Source organism: Chiloscyllium punctatum, chromosome 33 (assembly GCF_047496795.1).
Source record: "Chiloscyllium punctatum isolate Juve2018m chromosome 33, sChiPun1.3, whole genome shotgun sequence".
Taxonomy (NCBI): Eukaryota; Metazoa; Chordata; class Chondrichthyes; order Orectolobiformes; family Hemiscylliidae; genus Chiloscyllium; species Chiloscyllium punctatum.
Window position 1 is genome coordinate 12,122,694 of NC_092771.1, and position 26,984 is coordinate 12,149,677.

The window sequence follows — 26,984 nt, forward strand, 5'->3', positions numbered from 1 at the left end:
GTACCTTTTCCCTCTCACCTTAAACCTATGCCCTCTAGTTTTGGGCTCCCTACCCTGGGGAAAAGACCTGGGCTATTCAGCCTATCCATGCCCCTCATGATCTTATCAACCTCTATAGGGTCACACCTTCAACCTCCTACGCTCCAGGGGAAAAGGTCCCAGCCTGTCCAGCCTCTCCTTATACTCAAACCTTCCAGTCCCAGTAACAAACTTGCAATTTATTTTGTGCCTATTCTGTTTAATAACATCCTTCCTATAGCAGGGTGACCAGAATTGTACACAGTACTCCAAATGTATTCTTACCAGTGTCTTGCATGATGTCTTAATTCCTGTACTCAATGCTCTGACTGATGAAGGTAAGAATGCCAAATGGCTTCTTCACCATCCTGTTTACCTGTGACATCACTTTCAAAGAACTATGTATTTGCATCCCTCGATCTCTCTGTTCAACAATACTCCCCAGGGTCCTGCCACTGACTGTGCAAGTCCTGCCCTGGTATGTCTTCCCAAAATACAACACTTGCATTTGTCGAACACAAGTCAACTGCACTTCAAACAGTTTAAATCACACCATTAATGTTGCTAATCTTAGTAAAATCTATATAAGGTCATATTATTTCAGGAGGAAGCATTCTGTACTTTGGACTCAGTGAATTCTTTCAATCTTCTTGACATTTGACTAATGAGTATCTCTGTCCCACATAATCCTCTATTTTATGAGAGGTTTTTAAAAGTCCATTGCCTGAGAGGCAAGTGTGATTGGTTCAGAATTGTTGTCTAGTTCAGCAAGATATTGTTAGAACAGTTAGACTTAGAGAACAATGTAAAGAACTGGCTAATGGGCAGGAAACCGTGAGTGGGGTTAAGGGGTTCATTTCTGGGACCAGTGGGGTTTCACAGGGACCTGTGCTGCGATTGCAACTGTTTCCAATAGATATGTGTGACTTGAAAGAAGGAAGTGAATGTACTATAGCCAAATGTGCAGACAACACAAAAATAGGAGGAAAGGTAGGTTGTGAGAGGGATACAGGGAGAAAGTGAGGACTGCAGATGCTGGAGATCCAAATCAAAAAATGCGGTGCTGGAAAAGCATCTGATGAAGAGATTATGCTCAAAATGTCGACTCTCCTGCTCCTGGGATTGTACCTGACCGGCTGTGCTTTTCCAGCACCGCACTTTTTGACTGTGAGAGGGATACAAGCAATTAACAGAGAGATATTGATAGATTAAGTACATGGGAAAAATTTGAAAAATGCAGTGTAATGCAACGTTGTTCATTTTGGAAGGAAGAACAAAAGAACAGAATATTATTTAAATGGAGAGAAACTGTGCAGAGCTGCCACACAAAGGGACTTGGGGGACACTTGTGCAAGGTACTCAGAAAGCTTGAACAGACAGGCAGTAGATATTCAGGAAGGCAAATGGAATATTAGGTGAAAGTGAGGACTGCAGATGCTGGAGATCAGAGTCAAGATTTGAGTGGTGCTGGTAAAGCTCAGCAGGTCAGGCAGCATCCGAGCAGCAGGAAAATTGAGGTTTTGGGCAAAAGCCCTTCATTAGGAACTTCATTCATTCCTGATGAAGAGCTTTTGCCCGAAACATTGATTTCCCTGCACCTTGGATGCTGCCTGACCGGCTGTGCTTTTCCAGCAACACTCTAATGGAACATTAGCCCTTATTCTGAGGGGGTGGGAATCGAAGAATAGGGAGGTCGAACTGCAATGGTACAAGGGTCTGGAGTGCACTGTCTAGAATGCAGAGTTGAATTGAAGCATTCAAGAGGGCACTGCTGATTATTTATATAGAACAACTTACAGGATGACAGAAAAATGGCACTAAATCAAATTGCATATTCAAAGGGCCAGTGCAGATTCGATGGGCCAAATGGCTTCCTTCTGCACAGCAACAACTCTGTGATTCTCTCTGCGATTAAATCCATTTTTAAGAGAAATCTTCGGCAGTACAGTGAGAATTTGCCAAATCCAAGTTCCAGCAGGAAATGTATTCAATACGTGAGTTCTAAGATAGGGTAACCCTTTTAGATTAAATCATGGCATGTTGCTAGGAGTGTAGACAAGTTAGGAACAGAATTGGTAAAATGCTGTTAGTCGAATGAACCCACGTGAGAGTCAAAACTTGCATAGAGATTCTTTGTTCTTAATTTCCTTTCTGAAAGAAGTCGTTGGAAAATTTGCAAAGTAACCTGAAAGATTTTATTGCGTAATTTTTTTGATAAGCTGGTTTCAAATACACACTGGCATATTCTGTTACTTCAAGTACCTACTTGCCAAAACTAATGATATGTCACTGTTCTGGAGCTCTGTAACATGAGCACAATATTTGTCTCTTGATCATGTGACAGGGGTGTGCAGTGGAAATCCAATCCAAAAAGTTTAATAAATAGACCTACTGTTTGCTTAGGGCACACCACTGTCTTATAAACAAGAACACTTCAGCTCACAGGAATTGCAACACTTTCTTTCTTTGAGGGCCACAGTAACATTGAATCCCGACAGTGTGGAAGCAGGCCATTCATCCCATCGAGTCCACACTGACCCTCCCACCCAAACCCTGCCCCCTACCCTATCCCTGCATTTCCCATGGCTAATACATCCAGCCTGCATATCTTTGGACTGTGGGAGGAAACCAGAGCACCTGGAGGAAACCCACACAGACACAGGGAGAAGGTGAAAACTCTGCACAGTCGCCTGAGGGTGGAAATTGAACCCAAGTTCCTGGCATGGTAAGGTGGCAGTGCTAACCACTGAACCTCCACCTGAGTTGCTATGCATGTGTGTTTAACTGGGTATTTAGGACATAGGCCAGATTAATACCCAAGGAAAAAGGACTTTAGCATTCTCCATCCACGCAGTCAAAATTTCCATTTTTATAAATTCCTAACGTTATCACATTACCCCATAATATATTGCTTCAACCCACCATGGGGATCAGAACTGAGGTATAAAATCGACAATGTATGACTGCACTGGAGTGAGTGCCAAGGAGATTCACCAGCATGTTCCAGCTATGAAGAGGGGCTGGATAAGCTGTTTGCTTCAAGGCAAAGCAAGCTGGGAGAAGTACTGATAAACATGTGTAACATTACCAGGGGCATGGACAAGGTAAAAATAAAGCATCTGCTCCCCACAGTCAAAGGGTCAATAACAAGGAGGCATAATTTTAAAGTGAGGTTTAGAGGGGACTGGAAGAATACCTTTTTCATCAAGAGGGTGGCAGGGGTCTGGAAGTCACTACCTGGAAGGGTAATTGAGGTGGGAAACCTCACAACCTTTTACAAGTATGTGCATGAGCACATGCAATATTATAACATTCAGGTGCAGTGGGACTAATATAGGTAGTTATTTACTTTTGGCAGGACAGACTTGATGGGCCAAAGGGGCTGATTCGATCGCCCCAGAGGATCACAGTGCTGCTGCCTCAATAGTGAGAGCGACAACAGGTAGTAGTGTAACCTGAGGGTCACCATGCCTCAGAGAAGGGGTGAGGTTGAGAAGGTGGGACCTTCAATGTAACCTCAGTTGACGCAATTAGCTCAGTTGGCTAGATAACTAGAGTGCAGTGCAGAATAAAGCACACAGTGCAGCCCCTATACCATAAGACTATTAGACATAGGAGCAGAAATTAGGCCATTCGGCCCATCAATCTGCTCTGCCATTCAATCATGTTTGATAAGTTTCTCAAGCCCATTCTTAGCCTTGGACAACTGGCTGTGTGGAGTTTGCACATTCTCCCCGTGTCTGCGTGGGTTTCCTCCGGGTGCTCCCACAATCCAAAGATGTGCAGGTCAGGTGAATTGGCCATGCTAAATTGCCCATAGTGTTAGATGCATTAGTCAGAGGGGGATGGGTCTGGATGGGTTGCTCTTCAGAGGGTCGGTGTGGACTGGTTGGGCTGAAGGGCCGTTTCCACACTTTAGGGAATCTAATCTAATCTAATCCCTCTTTCACCCCATAGCCTTGACCCTCTTGGCAATCAAGAACTTAACTCTCTTTGTTTTAAATATACTCAATGACCTCCACAGCCTTCTGTGGCAATGATTTCAACTGATTCACCATTCTCTGGCTAAAGAGATTTCTCCTTATCTCGGTTCTAGAGGATCTTCCCTTTCCTCTAAGTCTGCGCTCTTGGGTCCTCGTCTCTTCTGCCAGTGGAAACATCTTCCCAACGTCCACTCTGTCCAGGCTGTTCAGTAAACTGTAAGTTTCAACTAGATCCCTCCTCATCCTTCTAAACTCCACCAAGTATAGTTCCAGAGACGTCAAATGTTCAAACCGTCATAGTTTGCAGAAGACCTGCTTCCTCACCATCCCCCCTCCTCGTGTGGAGTGGTTAGCCCCCAAGCTGTACATAACCAATTCTCACTCTTTAACACAGAGCTGCCCAAGGATCTTCATAAATATATTATTACAAGAAACAGATGCTCACTTGTAACAGTAGCTGGCATCGTGGGTATTGTATTGGCAAAGGTTCCCATCATCGGGAGGAGTGGCAGAGAAGAAGATTGTTGGCGAGAGGTTGTAACGCCCAGTTCGGCAATGTTCGTCAATTTCTCTGGGGATTCCCGGCTCAATGGCGACCCTATCACCTGCAGTGGAGCAAACACCTCGACACTCAGTATATCAACGCAAGAGTAAACCACTGGTTATTATCTTAGGACAGGTCACCATTATACTGGCCCCACGTTGGTATGAAATATGTGTTTGCCTCCTGCTTATTAACTGGATGAGAGATACAGACCTTCTAGAGAAAGGAGACCCAACCACGATTTGAAATGTGACTTTGGAAGTGAACAGGAAGGATTGGCCATACAAGAAAAATTAAAAAATGATGAAGTTCTGACCCGAAACACTGGAACTCTATCAACAAACACATTGAGTTAGACCTCATCTACACCCCCGAGAAAAGGAACAGGAAGTGACTTCACCACAGGAAGTGACATCACCAACCCAAAGAAACGCAAACATATAACTAGAAAGCAGGAATTCTCAGCATTGCTTCACCTGAGGCCCACTGAAGATGTTACCTAGTAGGGCAATGAAACATCTGGAAATGAACCTTGCAGCTCAGTGAGCAAACCTACACCCAAAACCTTTTTTATGTTAGGGCTCATCCCAGTTGTTATTAATAGATAATGGGAATCAATTTAGCTACTTCTCTCTCTGCAGATGCTGCCAGATCTGCTGAGTTTCTTCAGCATTTACTGAATGTGTGATATATCATGGAATGTTGTGTAGAGAGAACTGTTGTACTAGGCATTGGTTCTGAGGTCAGTGTTAATGTTACATCAGCTGCACCCCTTTTACTGATGTCTTACCGTGTGTGGATAGAAACAAAGAGTTCTATTCTAGACTTCTACTCGAGTTTCGGGGAGGCAACGGCCTCGTGATATTATTGCTGGACTGTTAATCCAGGGACCCAGGTAATGCTCTGGGGAGCTGGGTTCAAATCCAGCCATGGGAGATGATGGGATTTGGATTCAATAAACATCTGGAATGATAACCATCAATCGATTGTCAGAAAAATCCCATCTGGTTCACGAACATCCTTTCGGGAAGAAAACTGCCATCCTTACCTGGTCTGGCCTACATGTGACTCCAGACCTACAGCAATGTGATTGCCTCTTGACTTAGGGATGGGTAATAAATGCTGGCCTATCCAGCAACACCCTCAACCCATGAATGAATTTTTAAAAACTAGCTTTTGGAGGGAATATATTGATATGTACCAGTTCCCTATGGTTCTAGTAAATATGTTTAACCAACTGTAGGTGTACTTATTACTATCATGAAATAAATCTTCTTGTTAGCTAAAAATAGTGCCTCTTCGGTAGATGTTCTACTGTGGTGTATCATCGACTGGTTGGTTGTGTCACTATAGTCTTACCAGACCATAGGGCTGCTCTCTTATGAGAGGGAAGCAACTGGTGGGGATTTAACCTGAGGGCCACCAGATCTCAAGCGAGGGAAGATGTTGAGAAGGAGAGTCCTTCATGGTAACCTCAAATCGGTGATGGGAATTAAACCCACACTGTTGTCATTACACTGCGCTGTAAACCAACAATCCAGCCAACTGAGCTAAATCGATTCCCATTATCTATTAATAACAACTGGGATGGGCCCTAACATAAAAAAGGTTTTGGGTGTAGGTTTGCTCACTGAGCTGCAAGGTTCATTTCCAGATGTTTCATTGCCCTACTAGGTAACATCTTCAGTGGGCCTCAGGTGAAGCAATGCTGAGAATTCCTGCTTTCTAGTTATATGTTTGAGTTTGTTTGGGTTGGTGATGTCATTTCCTGTGGTGAAGTCACTTCCTGTTCCTTTTCTCGGGGGTGTAGATGAGGTCTAACTCGATGTGTTTGTTGATAGAGTTCCAGTGCATGTCTCTGTTTGCCATGTCCTAGGATGGATGTGTTGTCCCAGTCAAAGTAGTGTCCTTCCTCATCCGTATGTGAGGATACTAGTGAGAAACCTTCTGGAAATGAACCTTGCAGCTCAGCAAGCAAACCTACATCCAAAACCTCAACCTGAGCTACAAATCTTCTCAAAACTCGATAAAAAAGGTTTGGTCGCAGTGAACTATCTCAAACAATACTTACCCAGTCCCTCATTCTGGTAGAGTTGGCAAATATCACAAGGAGTGGTCACCTGGGGAAATACCGCAGGAGTGAACAAAACAATTTGCTGACCATTATTAGTCGCAGATGAAGAGGCTGGGTTGGGAACATCGGTGATGAAGTGAAAAGGAGAGGAAGAGAATTGCTGCGTTGGGTTACTTGAAAATTCTCTGAACTTGCTGGCAAATTAATAGACTGGCAGAAAGAGAGAACCATTGATAAGGCTTCCATAAATCAAGGACCTGGGCAGGGTTCACACTATGGTGATGATCAATCATCACAGACCATCAAAAAGACATTGTTGAACACAGGTCTCACTTTGCAAACACTCTGTTAGATTCAGTAACCCAGCACAATGTTGCAGATTCAAACCGTGGTTAGGATGGCTGGTCCTCAAAAGGGTAAGGGTATGGGAACTAACATTGAGCATGATACCCTCAAGCTAAAGAGGGTAGGTCAGCCCATTTTAAACTTCCAACTGGAGCAAATGCATTGCCACTGGATATGAAAGGCTGAAACACAGTTAGGAAGCAATGGGTTTTATACTTGACCAATCCACCTGCACTCCCCAATCAACAGCCACTTCAAAATGGCATCCAATGGTGAGTATTAACATCAGGACCAATTTTCAGTAAGGGGGTCAAATTTCTGAAGAAAGGAGAAAGAAAGGATATTTTAAAAAATGTGGATTGATTCCAGGACCTCCAAGTCAATTTTGCAAGAAGACAGGTCAGCACAGTGGCTCAGTGGTTAGCACAGTGCCTGGGACAGGGGTTTGATCCCACACTCAGGTGGCTGTCTGTGTGGAGTTTGCACACACTCCCTGTGTCTGTATTGGTTTCCTCCGGGTATTCCAGTTTCCACCCACAGTCCAAAGATGTGGTCAGGTGGACCAGCCATGGGAAATTGTCCAGGGGTGTGCAGGCAAGGTGGGTTAGCCATGTGAAAGACAGGGTGATAGGGCAGGAAGGGTTTGGGTCTGGGTGGAATGCACTTTGGGAGGTCGGTGGGACTTGAAGGGCCGAATGGCCAGCTCTCACACTGTAGGGATTCTATGAAAAGGCCTCCAAGGGTGAATATTGCCTTCAGAACTTCATTTCAGTAAGGTGGTCAAGTTCTGAGAAAAGGGAGATGATTGTTTAGAATGGAATTTTAAAAAAATGTTGTTCAGTTCCGGGATCGCTGGGTAATGTTTGAGGAAATGGAATGAACTGCACCTTTTGCATCGTAAGCCCCAGTGGGCACTTTGTCTTCTCATAACCCTTAGGCCACTGGGTAAAGGTGAGCTCTGAGCAAATGAACAAATGATACGTACTTTCATTCTGTCCCATCCTCCCATTCAGTGAGTGGAGTTAGTTGTGCCCATGAATCAGAGGCACGTACATTCAACTGTTGAGGAAAAATAAACACTTCTCAGTTTTGCGCACTGACCTGGTTTAAGATGTTGCACTCCAGACCCCACTCTGAATATTGTCCCTGCAGCCTCATGCCCCAGAATCATTGGCTTCTTCACAACAAAATCTCCAATCCTTCCATTTTGCCAGTAATGGACATCTGAGCCACAGATCCCGCAGGAATCTATCTTCAGTAGCACCTCTGAAAGAAATTATAAACTTTAAAGATTTGGAGGAGCCAGTGCTGGACTGGGGTTACAAAGTTAAAAATCACACAAGACCACGTTATAGTCTAACAGGTTTAGTTGGAAGCACTAGCTTTCGGAGCGCTGCTCCTTCATCAGGTGGTTATACTCCACAACCACTTGATAAAGGAGCAGCACTCCGAAAGCTGGTGCTTCCAAATAAACCTATTGGACTATAACCTGTTGTCGTGTGACTTTTAACCTTTAAAGAGATGCAGTCTAACATTAGTAAAGGCCACATTTTGGGAAATTTTGGCTGTTTCACAAAAAGGATTTGACAAGATACATGGATTTTGAGAACCAAGCACAGTAAATTCATGTCAGTTTCTTAAAAGGCCTCTAAATGATAGCTCTTTTGCATTTTAGTTGCGAGTCATCTCACTCTTCTCCAGGAGTATCTCAGGATGTCTGCTCTTCTCTAATTCCAACCTAATTCCATCATACCCCCACTGAATCACAGCAATCCTACTGTGTGGAAGCTGGCTACTTGGTGCACCAAGTCCTCACCGACCCTCTGAACCATATCCTACATTGGCGGATATTCATTTGTGACTCTTAGCTCCAGAATTCAGTCCCTGAACCTTTCCTCCTCCTTTACAAGGTTCAGTTGTACCTGCCTCTTTGGCAAACAAAGGGTCTTCTGCCCTGAAAACTCCTCAACGTCAACATTTTGTTTTACAATGCTGCAATGAAATACCTTGGGTGTTTCAAAAGTTGCTGTATAAATTCAAGTTAATGTTTGGTGCTCAATCCTTATTCAATTGATTGCTCAGACCCAGAGAAAAGTTGCAATAGGCAGCTTTTAAGCAAGCACAGAATCAGTAACTTAAACACCCATTTCATCTCCAAAGATGCTACCTGACCTTGAATCCCTACAGTGTGGGACCAGGCTATCCAGCCCAAGTGTACACTGACCATCCGAAGAGCATCCCACCAAACTCACCCCTGTAACCCTGCATTTCCCATGGCTAGCCCACCTAGATACTACGGAGCAATTTAGCATGGCCAATCCATCCTAAACTGCACATCTTTGGACTGTGGAAGGAAAGCAGAGCCCCTGGAGGAAACCCCCTGCAGACACAAGGAGAATGTGCAAACTCCACACAGACAGTCACCTGAGGCTGGAATCAAACCCAGATCTCTGGCTCGGTGAGGCAGCAGTGCTAACCACTGAGACACTGTGCCGTTCTGCTGAATGCTTGTATCATTTCAGCTTCAGTTTGCTCTTCTTTTAGAGTTTAAATTATCCCCCACAGCAAACCAGGGATCTATATTTCCAACATTTACTTATTTTATATTTCAGGACCCTGCCTGAAAATGAATGTATATTATTGAGGTACGGGTGAATAAAATAAATTACCTTTAGGGCCTGGTTCTGGAATGGGGCGATTCTCCTGTAAGTAATGATTGAGAAAATGACTTGAGGAAGTTTGAATCCTTGTGACAGAAATCATTCTGTTATTATAATGGAAACAGAAACATATTGTAAAAGATACAGAGAATTTTTCTTCAAATGAAAGCTGGAAGAGCTGGAGAAACTCAGCAGAGCTGGCAATATCTGTGGACAAAGGAACAGGATTAATGTTTCAAGTCTGTTATGACTCAGCAGAGTTGAATAAGGGTCACACTGTTTATCTCTGCATAGATGTTGCTTGACTTACTGAGTTTCTCCAGCATCCTCTGCTTTTATTTCGGATTTCCAGCATCCGCAGTATTTTGCTTTTGTTTGAGGGAGTCAAACTTAAAGTTGTTTGAGAAATAGCTGAATGTTGCTATGGAGATGCTCCAGGTTGTCCTTATAGTATCTAAGGCAAGATGAATGGAATGTCCTCTATCATTTTCCTTTAGGGTGGCTCAGTGGTTAGCACTGCTGCCTTTCAGCAACAGGAACCCAGGTTCAAATCGGTAGCTGTTTGCATGAAGTCTGTACATTCTCCCTGTGTTTGTGTGGGTTTCCCCTGGTGCTCTGGTTTCCTCCCATAGTCCAAAGATGTGGAGGAATTGGTTTGGCCATGCTAAGTTGCCCTGCTAAATTGAATAGTGTTCAGGGACATGTAGCCTTGGTGGATTAGCCATGGGGAATGCAGGGAAAGGGTAAGGCTGGGTCTGGATGGGAAGTGGGGGAGTGGAGGAGACAAGAGTCAGTGAAGAGTAAATGGGCCTCTTTCTGCACTGTGACAATTCTATGATTTACTAACCCGGTGGCTTCGGCCTATGAAGCTGGTTGTTTACCTGGATGCATTTAAGATAAAGCTAGCTAAGCATGTGAGAGAACAGAGGCCTATGTTGAATAAGGAGAGGCTAGAAAAACTCAGCTAGTTTTCTCTGAAGTGACGGAGGCTGAGGGGAGACTTGATAGAAATCTATAAAATTATGAGATGCACAGACAGGGTTGGTGGTCAGAAACTTTTGCGCAGAGTTGTAATGTCTAAAACTTGGGGGTCATGCATTTAAGAAAAATATGGAATGAGGGGCAGACTTTTTACATGGCGGGGGGGAGAGTCTGGAACATGCTGCCAGGGTTAGTGGTGGAGGCAGGTATAATAGGGGCTGTTAGATAACCACATGCATTTGGAAAGAATGGAGGGATATGGACCAAGGGAATGCAGAAGGGATTGGTCTAATTTGGTGTCACATTCAGCACAACATTGTTGGCAGAAGGGCCTGTTCCTTTGCTGTACTGTCCAAAGTTCTACGTTCTCAGACGCAAGCACTGAATCATTGTAGGTCTAATGTACACCCTTGTCTACAATCCATCCCTGTCACTGTGGTGTTTGTGGCCATCAAATAGTCAAGGGGCAAGCAAAGTGTATCATACAGAATTAGAGAGGTGGTGTGATGTGGAAGGAGGCCGTTTGGCCCATCATGTCTGCACCGGCTATCCGATGATCATAATGATTTAGTGTCAACCTCCTGCTTTTTCCCCATACTCCTGTTCCTTGTTTCTGTTTTTAAAAATGCCCTCTTGAATGCCTCAACTAAACTCACCTCCATAACACTTCCAGGCTCTTCCTTCTGGGCCCATATGTGATTAGAAAACTAGTTGGTGACTGCTTGCACTTTTGGCAAATGATCATAAAAGTAAACAGGAGCTGTTGGCATACAAGCCTAGCTTGACAGAAACAGGGACAACAACGGTGGAAAATTGATGGGGGGGGGGCATGGTGACTCAGTGGTTAGCACTGCTGCCTCACAGGACCAGGGACCCTGGTTTGATTCCAGCCTCGGGTGACTGTCTGTGTGGAGTTTGCACATTCTCCCTATGTCTGTGTGGGTTCCCTCCAGGTGCTCTGGTTTCCTCCCACAATCCAAAGGTGTGCAGGTTAGGTCAACTGGCGATGCAAAATTGTCCATAGTGTTCAGGGATGGGTAGGTGAGGCGCATTACTCAGGGGAATGTGTCTTGGTGGGTTGCTCATCGGAGGGTCGGTGTGGACTTATTGGGCAGAAGGGCCTGTTCCCACACTGTAGGGATTCTATGATGATTAAAGCTACACATACACAGGAGGTGGAAGCACCACCAACATTAACATTCTGAGAACCACCAATCAGTTGAGAAAAGTCTCGTTCTTTTGTACCATGCTTGTCCGCAACCATAAGAATCTTGAGAACAATTTATGAAGTTAATGTGTAACCTGTGCGGTGGTAACATGCTCTGCTGCACATCATTGTAATCATTGAACAAGCTTCTCGAACATAACAAACGTTTGTGCTGCCAAAAGTCTTGCGGCCAAAACTCTCAGATTCCCCCTGTTTATGCTCAGCACAGGCTCCCTCCCAACCAGTTTTCAATCAGATTTTATCTCCTGTCACAAACATCTCAACCCAAAAGAACACCTATTCCTGATTTTTCAAACATTTATTCTTTCACTGAGCGTGGGAATTGCCGGCTAGGTCAGCAGTTACGGCAGTAGGTGTTGGGGCATCACATTCTTGAACAGTTGGGATTCATTGTCACATTTTCTGAGAAAATCGAGTGCTTTGCAGTTAAAAATCAAACACAAAATGCAATGGGTCTGTAATCACATGTTAGCCACTGCCATCGAACATAGAGCACAAGAACGGGCCCTTCTGCCCACATGTTGTGCTGAACATGATGCCAAATTAAACTAACTTCTTCTGCCTGCCCTTGCTCCATGTCCCTCCATTCCTTGCATATTCATGTGGTTATCTCAAAGCCCCTTAAATGCCCCTATCGTATCTGCCTCCACCACCATCCCGAGCAGCGCATTCCAGACTCGTACCACTCTCTGTGCATAAACCCTGCCCCTCACATCTGCTTTGAACTTCCCCCCCTCGCTTTAAATGCATGTCCCCTAGATTCAGACATTTCAACTCTGGGAAAAAGATTCTGACCATCAACCCTTTCTATGCATCTCATAATTTTATAGACTTCTATCAAATTTCCACTCAGCCTCCACTGCTCCAGAGAAACGAACCTGAGTTTTTCCAACCTCTCCTTATAGGTCATACCCTCTAATCCAGGCAACATCCTGGGAAATCTCTTCTGCACCCTCTCCAAAGCCTTCACATCCTTCCTGTAACGTGGTGGCCAGAATTGAATGCAATACTCTAAGTGTCGCCTAACCAAAGTCTTATAAAACTGCAACATGAACTCTGATTCTTGTACTCAATTCCCCGACCAATAAAGGCCTTACGCCATACGCCTTCTTAACCACCCGAACTACTTGCAAGGCCACAGCTGTGGAATTCTGTGGGTAAAGGTATATTAAAAGAAACTTTCTGCCTGTACCTTAACAAGAAAAACCCTTACGTTAAATTTTAATCATCCTTTCAAGTTAGAACTCACAGCTGACAACTATTGGACAAGTTCAAAATTTAATGAACTGATGAAGGGGCAGTGCACTGAAAGCTTGTGATTTTAAATAAGCCTCTTCATGTGACTTGTGAATCTAAGGGAATTCTCTGCCCATGAAGTAGTTGAGGCTTCCTCAGTAAATGTTTTTAAAGCTAGGGTAGAGAATTTTTTTGGACAGTCAAGGAATTAAGGGTTATGGTGAGCGGGCGGGAAAGTGGAGCTGAGGCCATGAAAAGATCAATCATGATCATATTGAATGGTGCAGCAGGCTCCTGCTACTCGTTCTGATGTTCTTATGGCTTCCGATGATAAAGACAGGGTGCAAACACCAATTTGGAGAGAGGCCTGGGAAGAAACAACAAAAAGGCAAATTCCTGGAGAAACTCAACAGGTATGGCAGCATCCAAGAGAGAGAAAAACAGAGTTACCATTTTGAAACTCTTCTGGAGAACTTGCAAAAGCTAACAGACCTGCTGAACTTTTCCAGCTCTTGTTTTTTTTTATTTCAGGTTACCAGCATCTGCAGCATTTTTCTTTTGGCTCCTTGGAAATGCTGGGTTACTGGTCCATGGGAGCACAAGAACAATTGTTTTAGGAATCAACTGTTTTGCCGAAAGAGCAATGGCAATTTCCAAACTCCTCAACCAGAGAATTAGTGAAGAAGAAGAAACCTTCTCGCTGTCTCCAAAATCCTGCTGAATCCACCCATAGAGGCAAACACCAACTATTTGACTACAGAAGCATTGCAATTGTTGCATCATAGAGTCATAGGAATGTACAACATGGAAACAGACCCTTCAGTTCAACTCATTCATGCCAACCAGATATCCTAAATTGATCTAGTCCTATTTGCCAGCATTTGACCCATATCCCTCTATACACTTCCTGATCGTGTACCCATCTAGATGCCTTTTAAATGTTGTATTTGTACCAGCCTCCACACTTCCTCTGGCAGCTCATTCCATACACGCACCACCCTTTATGTGAAAAAGTTGCCCCTTAAGTCCCTTTTAAAACTTATCCTGCTCACATTAACCTTTGCCCTCTAGCTTTGGAGTCCCCTATCCTGGGGAAAAGACCTTGAATATTCACCGTGTTCATGCCCCTCACGATTTTACAAATCTCTAATAAGGTTACCCTTCAGCCTCCAACACTCCAGGAAAAGTAGCTCCAGCCTGCTCAGCCTCTCCCTCTAGCTGACGTAAGTTTCAAAACCTTCCACTTTGGATAGAGTAACCTTAAGAATTAACAAACCTGCAACTATCAATCAGTTTGGCATTCTAACTAAAACTCTATCAACAAACGCATCGACTTGGACCCAAAGAGAATAGGAAATGACATCACCAATCTAATTAAACCTAAACAGATACATAGAAAGTAGATCATAACACCAGCGCTTCACCAGAGGCTCACTGAAGATGTTACTTCATATGGTGACGAAATGTCTGAAAATGAATCTTCCAGCTCTGCGAACAAACTTACATCCAGAACCTCAACCTGAGGTACAAATCTTCTCAAAACTCGCTAGTTTGGTCTTACTTTCTTCTTTACAAGTATCTCTTATCCTGCCTACTTTTGATGTCTGTAGTTTTAACTAATAACATTGTCACTTTTAATTGATTGACTTTCATCAAGCATTGCATACACATTATCCTTTAGCCTTGTCTAAAGTAGAAAGCTGTGTCGTTGGTTATTTTTAAACTGAAACACTCAAAAACCAGAACAGGATACAAACGGGGCTCATCCAAATTTTTAGTTCATGGGCAATTCTGATGTCAGCTAGACGGGGATGTTTCTATGAATTACCTTGTCTGAAGGGAATTAGCAAACTGGATGATACTGACACTTTCACGGACATCATTACTGCTGTTGGCTTTTGTTTTATTCCAGGGTGATTAGTTTAAATTTTAAAAATATCCCAAATGATGCAGCAGAATTTAAACTCATGCCTCTCGATTTCTATTCTTGCACCATAGCTACAATACTATTGCACTGCTCTGTATAATCACCCCTGTCAATTCCCAAACCTTTAATATTCATCCAGTCAAAACAAACTTTCTTCGTAGCCATTTTTGTTTAACATATTAGGATGGAAATCAGAGATAAATTTGTCAGTCTTCTAGGGACTGCAACAGAATAAAAGCAAGGGCAACGTTTAAAAGGATTTCACAATTCCTTCCAAGATGCACAAGTTAGCTGCTTCATATAAATAAAGAACTGTACGTGTTGGAGGTCTGAAACAAACGCAAGCAGAAGTTGCTGGAACAACTCAGCAGCGTCAGAGTTAACGTTTTGGTTCTGGCGACCCTTCTTCAGAACTTCGTTGCTAGCTGTTTTCAGTTCTGAAGAAGGGTTATTAGACTCAAAATGCTAACTCCGTTTACCCGTCAGAGATGCAGCCAGACTTGCTGAGTTTCTCCAGCGATTTCCGTTTTTTCTTTGGTTGTTTGCCAGTTGCTTGATAGCTGTCTTTATACAGCTGAATAACAATTAAAATGTTAAAAGAAAATCCTTCACTAAAATAGAATTTATTTTGTATTGAACTCCACAGCTAACCGGATCTTTTTACTTTCTGCACTGTCATTCCAAAATGAATCAAGAAGAGATAAAGTTAGTTTACCAGTCTCAGGTCATTTTTTGCATAGAGCACTACTGATAGATTCCCGTGCTGTTCCATCTTCCAATCTCTCAGGTTAAAACTGTGTGGCTTTCACTTCTGTTTGGAGTTGATAACCAGCTCTAAATAGGTCCAAAAGTCCTTGATTCACTGACCTTGAACTGAAATGTGAATTGCATGTATTTTTAACTTGCTTAACAAAACGGAACAATTCGAAGTTTTGATAAGATAACAATTCATATGCATGTTAATAACATTATTTCATGAAATTCATCTCTAAGTTACAAACTACTGACCAAGGTCCTGAGCTGAAGCCCAAATTGTATATATTTCCAATGTCTAATGATCTCAGTTTCAAATTTGTTTTTTTCTCTCTCTCTTATCCCCACAAACAAAAAAAAAACCTGGAACTTAAAACTTGCTTTAATTATTACTCTGTTGTAGACAAAATAATCCACTGGTGGTGGTTTAACCTGAGGGTCGCCACGCCTCAGGCGAGGGGAGCGGTTGAGAATGAGGGTCCTTCAGCTGGTGGAGGAATTGAACCCATGCTATTGGTATCACTCTACATTGCAAACTGGCCGTCAAAGGCTGATGGACTCCCTCAGGTGAATGGTGCAGCTCAGCGGAGGTTTTACATTCTGAATAAGTGGTTCTGTCTTAGTTATGCATTACACCATCCCGAAGCAGTTACATTATCTAGAACTCTGTGCAGGCAATACTGTGGCTCCTCCTCGTCTTGCGGTACTTTGTTTTTGCTTCTTATCCCACTGACAAACAATATTATTCAATAGCTGTCAATGGGGAAATGCTGGGGTAGGGGCAATGTGACCCAGGAACCCTGGGACTCAGTCTAATCATCTGGGGACCTGGGTTCAAATTCCATCACGGCAGAATTTATATTTAATTCACAATAAACAAAACTAATCTTATTGTTTAAAAACCCCATCTGTTTCGTATATACTTGAGAGAAGGAAGCTTAGCCTACACTTGTCTCCAGACAGCGACGTGATTGACTCTTAACTGCCCTCTGAAATGGGCAATGATGCTGCTTAATTCAAGGGCACTGAGGAAATAGTAACACATGTTAGAGTGGCCACCGACACTCACCTTCAATAAAAGAATAGAAAGGACTGTCGAACTGCAACGCAAGTCAATATTCTGGTCAATGACATGAGGCCATGCAGGAAAGGAAGATGCTGGATTCTGTCAGATGGTTCCCTGAACAGACCCATAACTTTGGTAGAATGAACGCTCACCAGAATTTCCAACAAGCACAGAGACATTCTTGGTTGAGGAGGCACAGGGCTTTTCCTGTGCTCCCAGTCTCTCTGCACACTGCCCTCAGGTTGCTATGTGGTAAAGACCAAATCCAACTACACCCCCTCCTCACCTCCTTCTGCAATGTGAAGCTGTGCTGGAAAGATATACTGTGTGCTTTTGTTGAGGCTCATCTCAAGCTGTTCCATAATCCCGGGCCCTGTGCCTGCCCACCCACATCCCACATGCCCCACCTACCCCCCCAACACCCCTCCCACCTGCACCCAACACCACTGCACGCACATCCCCCCACTCCCACCCAAATTTAACACAGATAAAGAAGCTCTTTGGGCAGCTCAAACTCATTGGTCTTCCAGTGTCAAAGGCAATCAGACGATATAGGAGCAGAATTAGGCCATTCAGCCCATTGAGTCTGCTCCGCCATGCGATCATGGCTGATATGCTCCTCACCCACACTTTCCTGCCTTCTCCCCATAAGCCTTCAACACATTACCAATTAAAAATCTGTCTAACTCCTCCTCAAATTTACTCACTGTCCCAGTGCCCACCGTACTTTGCGGTAGTGGATTCCACTCGATGGTCAAGTGTCGCAGACTGACCACATCCAAGGTCCAGGGCTGTGTGCTGAGGAACACCCTAGGCCTTGGAGCAGATGCCACAAATCATCAGTGGGGCAAAGCTACTTTGTAAAGCTCTACCTCCACAAGAAAAGGTGGAAATTCTGGAAACTATACAAAACCCCTGGGGCTGTATGGCTGACATGAAATAAACACTGTATATAAAATGGTAAGACCGGGTGTAGTGAGGAATCTGTTGTATTGGAAAGTACCTCATGAAATGACAAATTTAAACTGAAGCTTTACAAACTTTATGAATAAAGCATATTTTAGGTAAAATAAACTTTGGCAACTTTGATACTTTCTAAGGCCTCCCACCACTGGACAAGCTGGAATCTGTATTACGTCCCTTGGGAAATCTGAGACCATTTGACATGAAATGTCACAGTGGCTCAGTGGTCAGCACTGCTACCTCATAGCACCAGGAACCTGGGTACGATTCCAGCCTCATACGATTGTTCAAGTTTGCACATTCTACCTGTGTCTGTGTGGGTTTTCTCCAGATGCTCCAGTTTCCTCCCACAGTCCAAAGTATGTGCAGGTTAGGTGGATTGCAGGGTTACTAGGATAGGATAAGGAGGTGGGTCTGGGTGGGGGATGCTCTCAGGGGGTCAGTATGGCCATAGGGATTCTACAGAAATACAAATACATATTGCAAACTTGAAATTATAAGAATATTGATGTGATAAAAACTCATCTGTGTTACTTGCATGTGATGTCAAATTTAAACTGTCAATGTACTTTTACAAATAAAGTATATTTTTGAAAAAACACTTTGCCACTTCAGCTATATTTAAGTTTAAGTTGTACAGAAATAGTTTGGACCTGAGAGATCGAGACATACTAAATGCAAAGAGAGCTATGATTTTTCTCTCAGATATACTCCTTCGCACTCCAGTGTAGCTGCCTGTTAGCTATTTTCTACAAATGTGTCTCATCCAGCAATAAGTAATAGTGAGGTCTTCACCATTATGTTGCTCATTGTGCTTACTTTAACCAAACTGTCTTAGTTTTGGCTGCAGACACAAAGTTAAACATTTCCTTATTAACTGCAACATTCACTGGTATAATTGAAAACTCTACTTCAGACTGAGTGAACTCACCATGATAGAGGGTTAGATAGCTCAATCGGCTGGATGGATTGGTTTGTGATGTAGAGTGATACCAACAGTGTGGGTTCAATTCCAGCAGCAGCTGAGGCCACCGTATATCAATCATGTGCGAATGGTGGGGTAGACTTGATGAGCTGAAGGGTCTAATTCTACATCTGTTTCTTAAGGTCTAATGTCTGTATCTACTTGTACATAAATTAGCTGCTAGGACATTTGGACACTGTACCCAAAAGTGTGGGACACATCAGCAAAAACGTGAAAACATTCTGAGGCACAGGGCAGCAATAATGGTTTCATTAAGAAACACTGGATGCCACTCTGTAGTGGGGGTCGTTTGTGAGGTAAGTGCAGCTTCAAGTGAATAGTTACTCGGGAGTTAGGCTGTGATTTAATAGTTTAATTTTTCCTGAGTAACTATTTCCTCAATTTCATCAGAACCCTCTGAATTCTCTGACTTAAACAGAGATTCCCAGCGGGAATCAGGTGTAGAGGAATTGCTGAGCAGAAAATATAACCCAGGCAATTCCTTCGGTGTCTTCTGTGAGCCTCCATCTCCAATGCCATGGCCTGATCTGACCTGACCACATCATCCATGACCGTGACAGAGACCCTCCCAGATGTCTCTCAACAGTTCACTATTTATCTGCTTCTATTTATCAGCCTCCCACTGCCATAACATCACACCCACTTTATGCACTTACCGTTGTCAGTAGCTGCCTGGGCCTTTGAAGTGTCAGAATGTGGCAGCTAGCTGCTGTGAAGAAGGAAAGAAGAGCTAGTACACCTTGGCATTTCTGAGGGACCTGTGAGCAGAATCACCTCTTGAAAATGGGGACACACCCTCAAGGAGGGGATCAGGCAGCAAACTGGGTGAGAGTGACACTCCTCAAAAAGTCTTATTTCACCAAAACCTGGTGCAGATGTGTCACTGGCAGAGACATGGACTTAGCCAGCTAGTACAAGCTGTCATTGCCGTCCGGGAGCAAGGCTGCCATGGTTGGAGGTACAAATGAGACAATAAATCACTGTTCAGAGAGGTTCTGCTCATGTCTGTTTGAACATACATCCCTCACTCAGCTCACCAAAATCACATTCACTGTACACTTACATCATTGCAACTTGCGTGATCTTCCTATGCACGAACTGACTGGGTTTCCCTTCGGTTCAACTACAAAATGCTTGGCTATATCCCGACAGGCATTATATAAACGCAAACTACTTCCTTTATTTGGAGAGAGCTGTGGGCTGTGATCGTCATTCCCTGTAAGTGTGCGCAGGTGATTTGGTTAAGTAAGAAGCACCTTTAAATATATTTGCATTGTCTGGTTAAGGGAGCCAAGTTGTGCAAGGCATCGATCAAAAGCTGTCACCTGGGAAAAGCCGGCATAGAATAAGAAATGTAAAAAAAAGCCAGAAAGGTTAACACAATCAGACTGCCCTACCATACATATTCACTCAAAGGTGAGGCCCCTCGCAAAAGTTCAAATAATTGAGCAATCTCTCAGCCCCAGTCCTCTCATGCTGTATCAGGCAGGAGGCTGGAGGAACACAGAAAGCCAGGTAACATGTGGTGATGGAGAAGTTGACATTTTGGGTGTAAACCTTCTTCAGAACTAGCGGTGAGTGCAGAGGGAGCTGCAGATAAAGGGAGTGGCGGGGCAGAATGTTGAAGTGGGGATAGGTGAAGTCAGGTAGAGGGTATGACCTGGTTGGACAATGGGAAGAATGAATCTAGTGGGTGGGTGGCAGGGAGGAATGGAAGGGAGGGGAGCTGGGGAAGGGAAGGGAGGTTATTTGAAATTGGAGAACTCAGTGTTGAGTCCTCCAGGCTGTAGGTTGCCCAGGCGGAAGATGGGGTGTCATTCCTCCAACGTGTGGCTTGGTTCGTTGTGGCAACGGAGGAGGCCGAGGATGGTCATCTCAGAAAGGGAGTGGGAAGGGGTATTTTCCATGGTTAAGGTGTCAGGCAGGAAGCTCCCATTCACACGGAGAGAGGAAGTTGAGAAACAATATGTGTACTTACAACTCAGAATTATTTACCACAGCCTGAGGGAGCAGCCTCTTCTCTTCACGGCTCTAATTGTCCAATCAGCTGCTGCGGCTGGGGAAAGCAGAATTGGGGGCAGAGGTTAAGGCACAAGCTGAATGTAATGTCATAAAATTTGATTATCCTCTAATTCGAATTTGGCTATTTGGGGTTTTTTAGCTTATCTTCCTAGGGACTTTGTTGAATGATGTTTCACGTCAGCTGCACCAAGGCTCCCATGTCTTCCATCTCCCTTCTTAACTTTTTCAACAATGTGCATGATTTTTATATGTCATCTAATTTCTATCTGTGATGTACTTCACACTGGTCTGCATGAAATATTCTTCCTCGCTCTTCTGTTCACTCACTACCTCAACAATTCTGCCTTCTCTAATGTATCTCCTTTGACACATAACAAATATTTTCTACAGTCGAGAGTGTGGTGCTGGAAAAGCCCAGCAAGTCAGGCAGCACCCAAGGAGCAGGGGAATTGATGTTTCAGGCAAGAGCCCTTCATCAGGAAGGGCATTCATCATTCCTAATGAAGGGCCAATGCCCAAAACGTCGATTCTCCTGCTCCTCCGATGCTGCCTGACCTGCTGTGCTTTTCCAGCACTGCACTCTCAACTCTGATCTCTGCAGTCCCTAGTTTCTCCAAAATATTTTCTACACCTCATCCAATTTGTTATCCTTTCCATTCCCAAGGGTTTTACTTAACTGTATCACTGCAGATGTGAGCCTCATTAACTCCTTCTCTTTGCGACTTCAGAAATCATAACAGCAGGTTTATTGATGTCCCATGCTTGTTCCACCATTCAATGTATTATTAGCTCAATACCATTCAGCTACCTTCCATCCACATTAACATCACAAAGTTGCCAAACTCAGTTCTGAAATATTCAATCGGGAACAGCATTTGCCGCCCTTTGTCCCACAAAATTTCACTTTTTCCACCATCCTTCATGCCTTTCCCAACTGATTTCCTCACGATTTAGCCCTCTGACAAAGATTCTGGAATTACAGGCACAGTGAGGTTCCCTTGGGTTATCAGTAACTCAAAACAGCCGAAAGCAACATGTGCAGTGATATGGTTCAAAGCCCCGGAATTCCCATCCAATCAACAACACAGGCCAAGGACCGCTATGGTTCAAGAGGGTGGCTCACCCCCACCCTCTCCAGGGATTGGTTATAAATGCTGGCCCAGCCAGCGACACCCACATCCCACAAACAAACAAAAGACATACAAAGTCACAATCAACATTTCACATGCTTTTCATATCTCAGTATATCATCTCTATCAGAACAGCATGTTCTGTGCAAACACAATCTATTTACTCGAACTAAGTAAATTACATAATGACTGGTTACTGAAAAAAATATAGTTAAATGAATCCTGAGTAAAAGCAGGGAGGCAGACGTAAAACCAGGCAAATGATGCAAAGTAAAATCTGTCATTTCTATGCTGGCGTCCCTCTCTACACCGTTGGAGATTTGGGGTGGAGACCAAGAGGCATACAATTAGCTTTTAAGTGACTTCACTGACTTGACAGGCCGACAATAGAATTGGTTAAACATTTTGGCAGATTTGGAGCTGTTCTCACTTGGAAAAGAAAAAAGAACGAGAGGGCATAGATTTAAAATGATGTTAAAATGAAGCATAGATTTAAAATGAAGAAAGGATAACACTTTTCACTCAGCGAGTATTTAGGGTCTGGAGTGCACTACCTGGAAATGTGGTGGGGGCAGGTTCAATCGAGACATTCAAGAGGGCTCTGGATGAATATTTAGGTCAAAATGGTGTGAAGGGATTTCCAGAAAAGGCAGGAAATTGGCACTAGTTAACGGAACTGGTGCTGGATCAATGGGATAAATGGCCTTCTTCTGAGCTGCAACAATTCTGTGGAGTGTGACTCCTGTTCTGGGATTTAAGGGGACCGCTCCTTAAATTTTCTGGTTAAGGTTTAAAGATGGCCTTCAGCCACACAATGAGCAGATGGACTGACTGGAAATCTTCTTCACCTTCACAGGTGTAGCCCATGAAGTGGGCATTGTACTCTTTAGACTGGCACATGATGCCAGATTGAAACATTGGCGAAACAGGAATCAGAATGCTATCAACTGGGATTATAAATTTGATATATTTTCCATTACACTACATGTTTGGGCTCTGCCTCCTTAGCAGGTTTGCCCCTTTAGATAGCAGTGACAAAATCATTCTTATCGCTGAATATCAAGAATGGTGGCATCGTGGTTATACCAATACTTTTGTAAGCCAAAGGTTCAGCCTCTGGAAACAAATTTCACCACAGCAAGCTGGAGAAGTCTGAACTTAATTCATTAATATGGAATAAACAGCTCATCTCAGTAAAGGTGATCGTGTAAAACCCCCCCAGCTGGTTCACTAATGCCCTTTAGGGAAGGAAACGACCTCATCCTTACCTGGTCTGTGCATGACTCCATTCCCACAGCAATATGGCTGACCCTTAACCACCCTCTGAGGAGCCCTAGAAAGCCACTCAGTGATGGGCATTGTATAATGGTCTTACCATTGGTGCTCACATCTCAAGCATGAATTAGATTTTTTAAAAATTAAGCAGGCCAGTTCCAACAGCCAAGAAGATAACAGAGTAGAGAAGCTGCTGCAAACTATGTAACATCCAAAAAGACCATGCTAAGAATTGGGCTCGTCAGGTGAAATTCACGGTGCACATCGTACCCCAAAACTGGAGTTGAGAAGCTCCAGTAGAACTTCTGAAGTTTTGCCAGCACTGGGCACACTCTCTGACCCACACTGTGCCACAATAACCTGCAGACACAGTGACATGCAAGCAGTCAAGGACCTGATGACCATTCTGGGCACAGCCCAGTCGACTCAATGACGGCACTGGTCACATCCGAGTGAGTGACTGACCTGCACAAGGTACAGACAATGAGAGTCACTGACCCACACTGGGTGCCATCCGGGGGACTAACTGACCCACAAAGGGCACACCCAGAGTACTCTGGTTGGGGGAACTGACCCACACTGGGCATCGTAGGGTAGGGGGAGTGTGGGATGGAACTCATTGGCCCCCACTGTTGGGCGTATTCTCAGGGTTAACTGACCCACACTGGCAAAACCATTGCTGAGAGGGGCAGTTCACTGACCCACAGTGGGCACAAATCAGGGTGGGGGGGGGGGGGGGGGGGTGAGGTACATTGCCACATACAAAGCACATTCTAAATGAATTTCTGACTCAAAGTGGGCACAATCTGGGGGAAGGGGAAAGGTTCACTGACCCACTGTGAGCACAATCTGAGGGAGGGGGAAAGGTTCACTGACCCACTATGGGCACAATCTGGAAGGGTGGGCGAAGGTTCACTGACCCACTGTGGGCACAATCCAGGGGAGTGGGGATCACTAACCCACCATGGGTACAATCCAGGGTGAGAGGGCAAGGTTCACGACCCACTGTGGGCACAATCCAGGGGAGTGGGGATCACTGACCCACTGTGGGCACAATCCAGGGTGAGGGGGCAAGGTTAACTGAGTACAATCCAGGGATAGGGTGTGGGGTCACTGACCTACCGTGGGCACAATCCAGGGAGTAGGGATCACTGACTCACTGTGGGCACAATCCGGGGTGAGGGGCAAGGTTAACTGACCCACCCTGAGTACAATCCAGGGGAAGGGTTGGTGGGGGGGGCGGGGGGTCACTGACCCACCGTGGGCACAATCCAGGGGAGGAGGGAAATCACTGACCCATACTGGACATAATCCGAGGCGTCGGGATGAGAGTTCAGTGACCCACACTGAGCACCGTCGCGGTGAAAGGGTGACCCAGACACAAGGACTGGGGGCAGGAGAGTTTCCGCCCTGTCCGGCCGCCCCAAACAACGGCAGCGGGCCCACAAAGCTGGGGCAGGAGGCGCAGGTGAGAGTGGGGCCCGCGGGCAGTAGCTGCGCTACGGCAATTCCTTTACCGGGAGCTGTGTGTGTGTGTTCCCTCTGTGTCTCAGGGGAAGAGCCGAAACTGCCCGGAACCCCTGCACCATCCAGCAATTGCCGGCCAGCCAGACCTCACCCACACCCTGATTGGTCACAACTCCCCAATAGGACAAGAGCTACAGCACCCCCGCTCCCCATTGGTCGGTTTCCCTGTCAATCATAAGTAATTGTTACAGTAACTGTCACTTGAAGAGGGGCTCAGTCTCAATCGCCTTCCAGTTGTATTATAGGAAACAAATACTTACCTTGATTCTCCTTCATCAACTGATCCATTTAGTTCTTTTGATCATGATTTGCAGTTCCATGCTTGCTCAAGTCATTCCGTGCAGTAACAGAAGATGGGGGAGGACATTTGCATTTCTGGGTGGAACCTGTTTGACACGTGTATCGAACTTTGGGGCGGGGATGTTGGTTAGTTCAGTTGGCCGGACGGCTGTTTTGCACTGCTGCGTAATGCCAACAGTGTGAGTCAGCACCCTACACCCACCCCCCTCCCCTGGAATATCGTATAACTGCTGTCCCCTCCACACTTCAGCTCTGTTGAAGAGCCATCGAGACTGGAAATGTTAGCTTGCTGTCTCTGCATGGATGCCACCGCTGTGATCACCAGCATTTATTGTTTTCAGTACAGATTCCAGCATCTGCAGTAATTTGCTCCTATAGTGTGGATCCAATGATGGTGGTTTAACCTGTGGAGGTCACCATGCCTTAGGCAAGGTGAGAAGTTGAGGAGAGTCGTAAAGTCATGCTGCACAGAAGCAGACACTTTGGTCCAAATAGTCCACGCTGACCATGTTCTCAAACTAGTCACACCCGCCTGCTTTTACTCTCTGACCCACACTGTGCCACAATAGCCTGCAGGCACAGTGACATGCAAGCGGGCAGTCAAGGACCTGATGACCACTCCGGGCACAGCCCAGTAGATTCAATGTCACATCCGGGTGAGTCACTATCCCAAACCAGCACAGACAATGGGAGTCACTGACCTACATCCGAGGCACACCCAGGGTGGTCTGGTTGGGGGGGCAAACCATTCCTGTTCACACACCTGTCCAAATGTCTTTTAAATGTTCTAACTGTACCTACATCCACCACTTCCTCTCACAGTTCATTCCACATCTGAGCCACTCACTGTGTTAAAAAAATTCTCCTTTCTCCTCTCACCTTAAAAATGTGTCCCCCAGGCTTCAAGGGAAAAGACACCTGCTGTTCACCTTAGCCATGCCCCTCATGATTTAAAAAGCCTCAATAAGGTCACCCCTCAACCTCCTATGTTCCAGTGAAAATAATCCCAGCCTATCCAGACTATTTTTATAACTTAAATTCTCCATTTCCAGCAACATCCTGGTAAATATTTTATGAACCCTCTCCAGTTTTATAATATCCTTGCTGTAATAGCCTTCGTGGTAACCTCAGCCAATTTGGGAACTGAGACATAGTTACCCTCAGGCTAAACCACCAGCAGTCACAAAGATCCACAGCAGCAAAGAGGCCATTCAGCACATTGTATCAGTCCCACTTAAAAACAACTACCTATTCTAACCTCAATTTCCTACCTGGATGTAAATTTGCTTGCTGAGCTGGAAGGTTCATTTTCAGATGTTTCATCACCATACTAGGTAACATCATCAGTGAGCCTCCAGTGAAGCACTGGTGTTAGTGACCCACTTTCTCCTTATGTGTTTAGATTTCCTTGGGTTGGTGATGGAATTTTGTGTGGTGATGTCATTTCCTGTTGTGATGTCATTTCCTGTTTTTTTCTCTCAGAGGGTGGTAAATGGGGTCCAAATATCAGTAAACACACCAACTTGGACCCATTTACCACCCTCTGAGAAAAAGGACAGGAAATAACATCACCAACCCAAGGAAACCTAAATACATAAATAAACTGGGTCAATAACACCAGTGCTCTATTGGAGGCTCACTAATGATGTTACCTAGTATGGTGATAAAACACCTGAAAATGAACCTTCCAGTTCAGTGAGCAAACTTATACGCAGAACCTCAACCTGAGCTACAAATCTTCTCAAAATAATTTTACAGTCGGTGGCCCATATTCTTTTGTGAGTTGTCTTTCTCTGAGAAAGCAGCCCAATGATCTCGTAGGACTGTGGCGACTTTTACCTTTACATTTATGGACATGGAAGCAATATTGGAAGCACACTGCAGAAACAGGAAAGGGGAATTAAGCTCAGGTTTCTTTTGAAATAGAAGGGTTTAAAAATAACTCAACAGGTCAGACAACATTTGTG

The 26,984-nt window shown here is 44.5% G+C and overlaps 1 protein-coding gene across 6 annotated transcripts in view; it reads right to left on the reverse strand.

Annotated features, from left to right (window-relative positions):
• LOC140458437 (sorbitol dehydrogenase-like) overlaps positions 1-24,994 on the reverse strand; it is a 39,884-nt gene extending 14,890 nt beyond the window's left edge. Inside the window, exons 1-7 of one of the 6 annotated variants that reach the window (XM_072553003.1) lie at positions 24,978-24,994; positions 20,742-20,819; positions 19,420-19,472; positions 15,712-15,869; positions 9,634-9,667; positions 8,066-8,230; positions 4,447-4,606 (exon numbers count right to left, since the gene is read on the reverse strand). In XM_072553003.1, the coding sequence (XP_072409104.1) occupies positions 4,447-4,606; positions 8,066-8,230; positions 9,634-9,667; positions 15,712-15,768 (416 nt within the window). In that variant the 5' untranslated portion in view covers positions 15,769-15,869; positions 19,420-19,472; positions 20,742-20,819; positions 24,978-24,994. Of the gene's footprint in view, positions 1-4,446; positions 4,607-8,065; positions 8,231-9,633; positions 9,668-15,711; positions 15,870-19,419; positions 19,473-20,741; positions 20,820-23,183; positions 23,382-24,707; positions 24,810-24,977 lie in introns of those variants that run through there. The other 5 variants (XM_072553001.1, XM_072553002.1, XM_072553004.1 and 2 more) reach the window with 5 other exon arrangements.
• Positions 24,995-26,984: the final 1,990 nt, after the last annotated feature.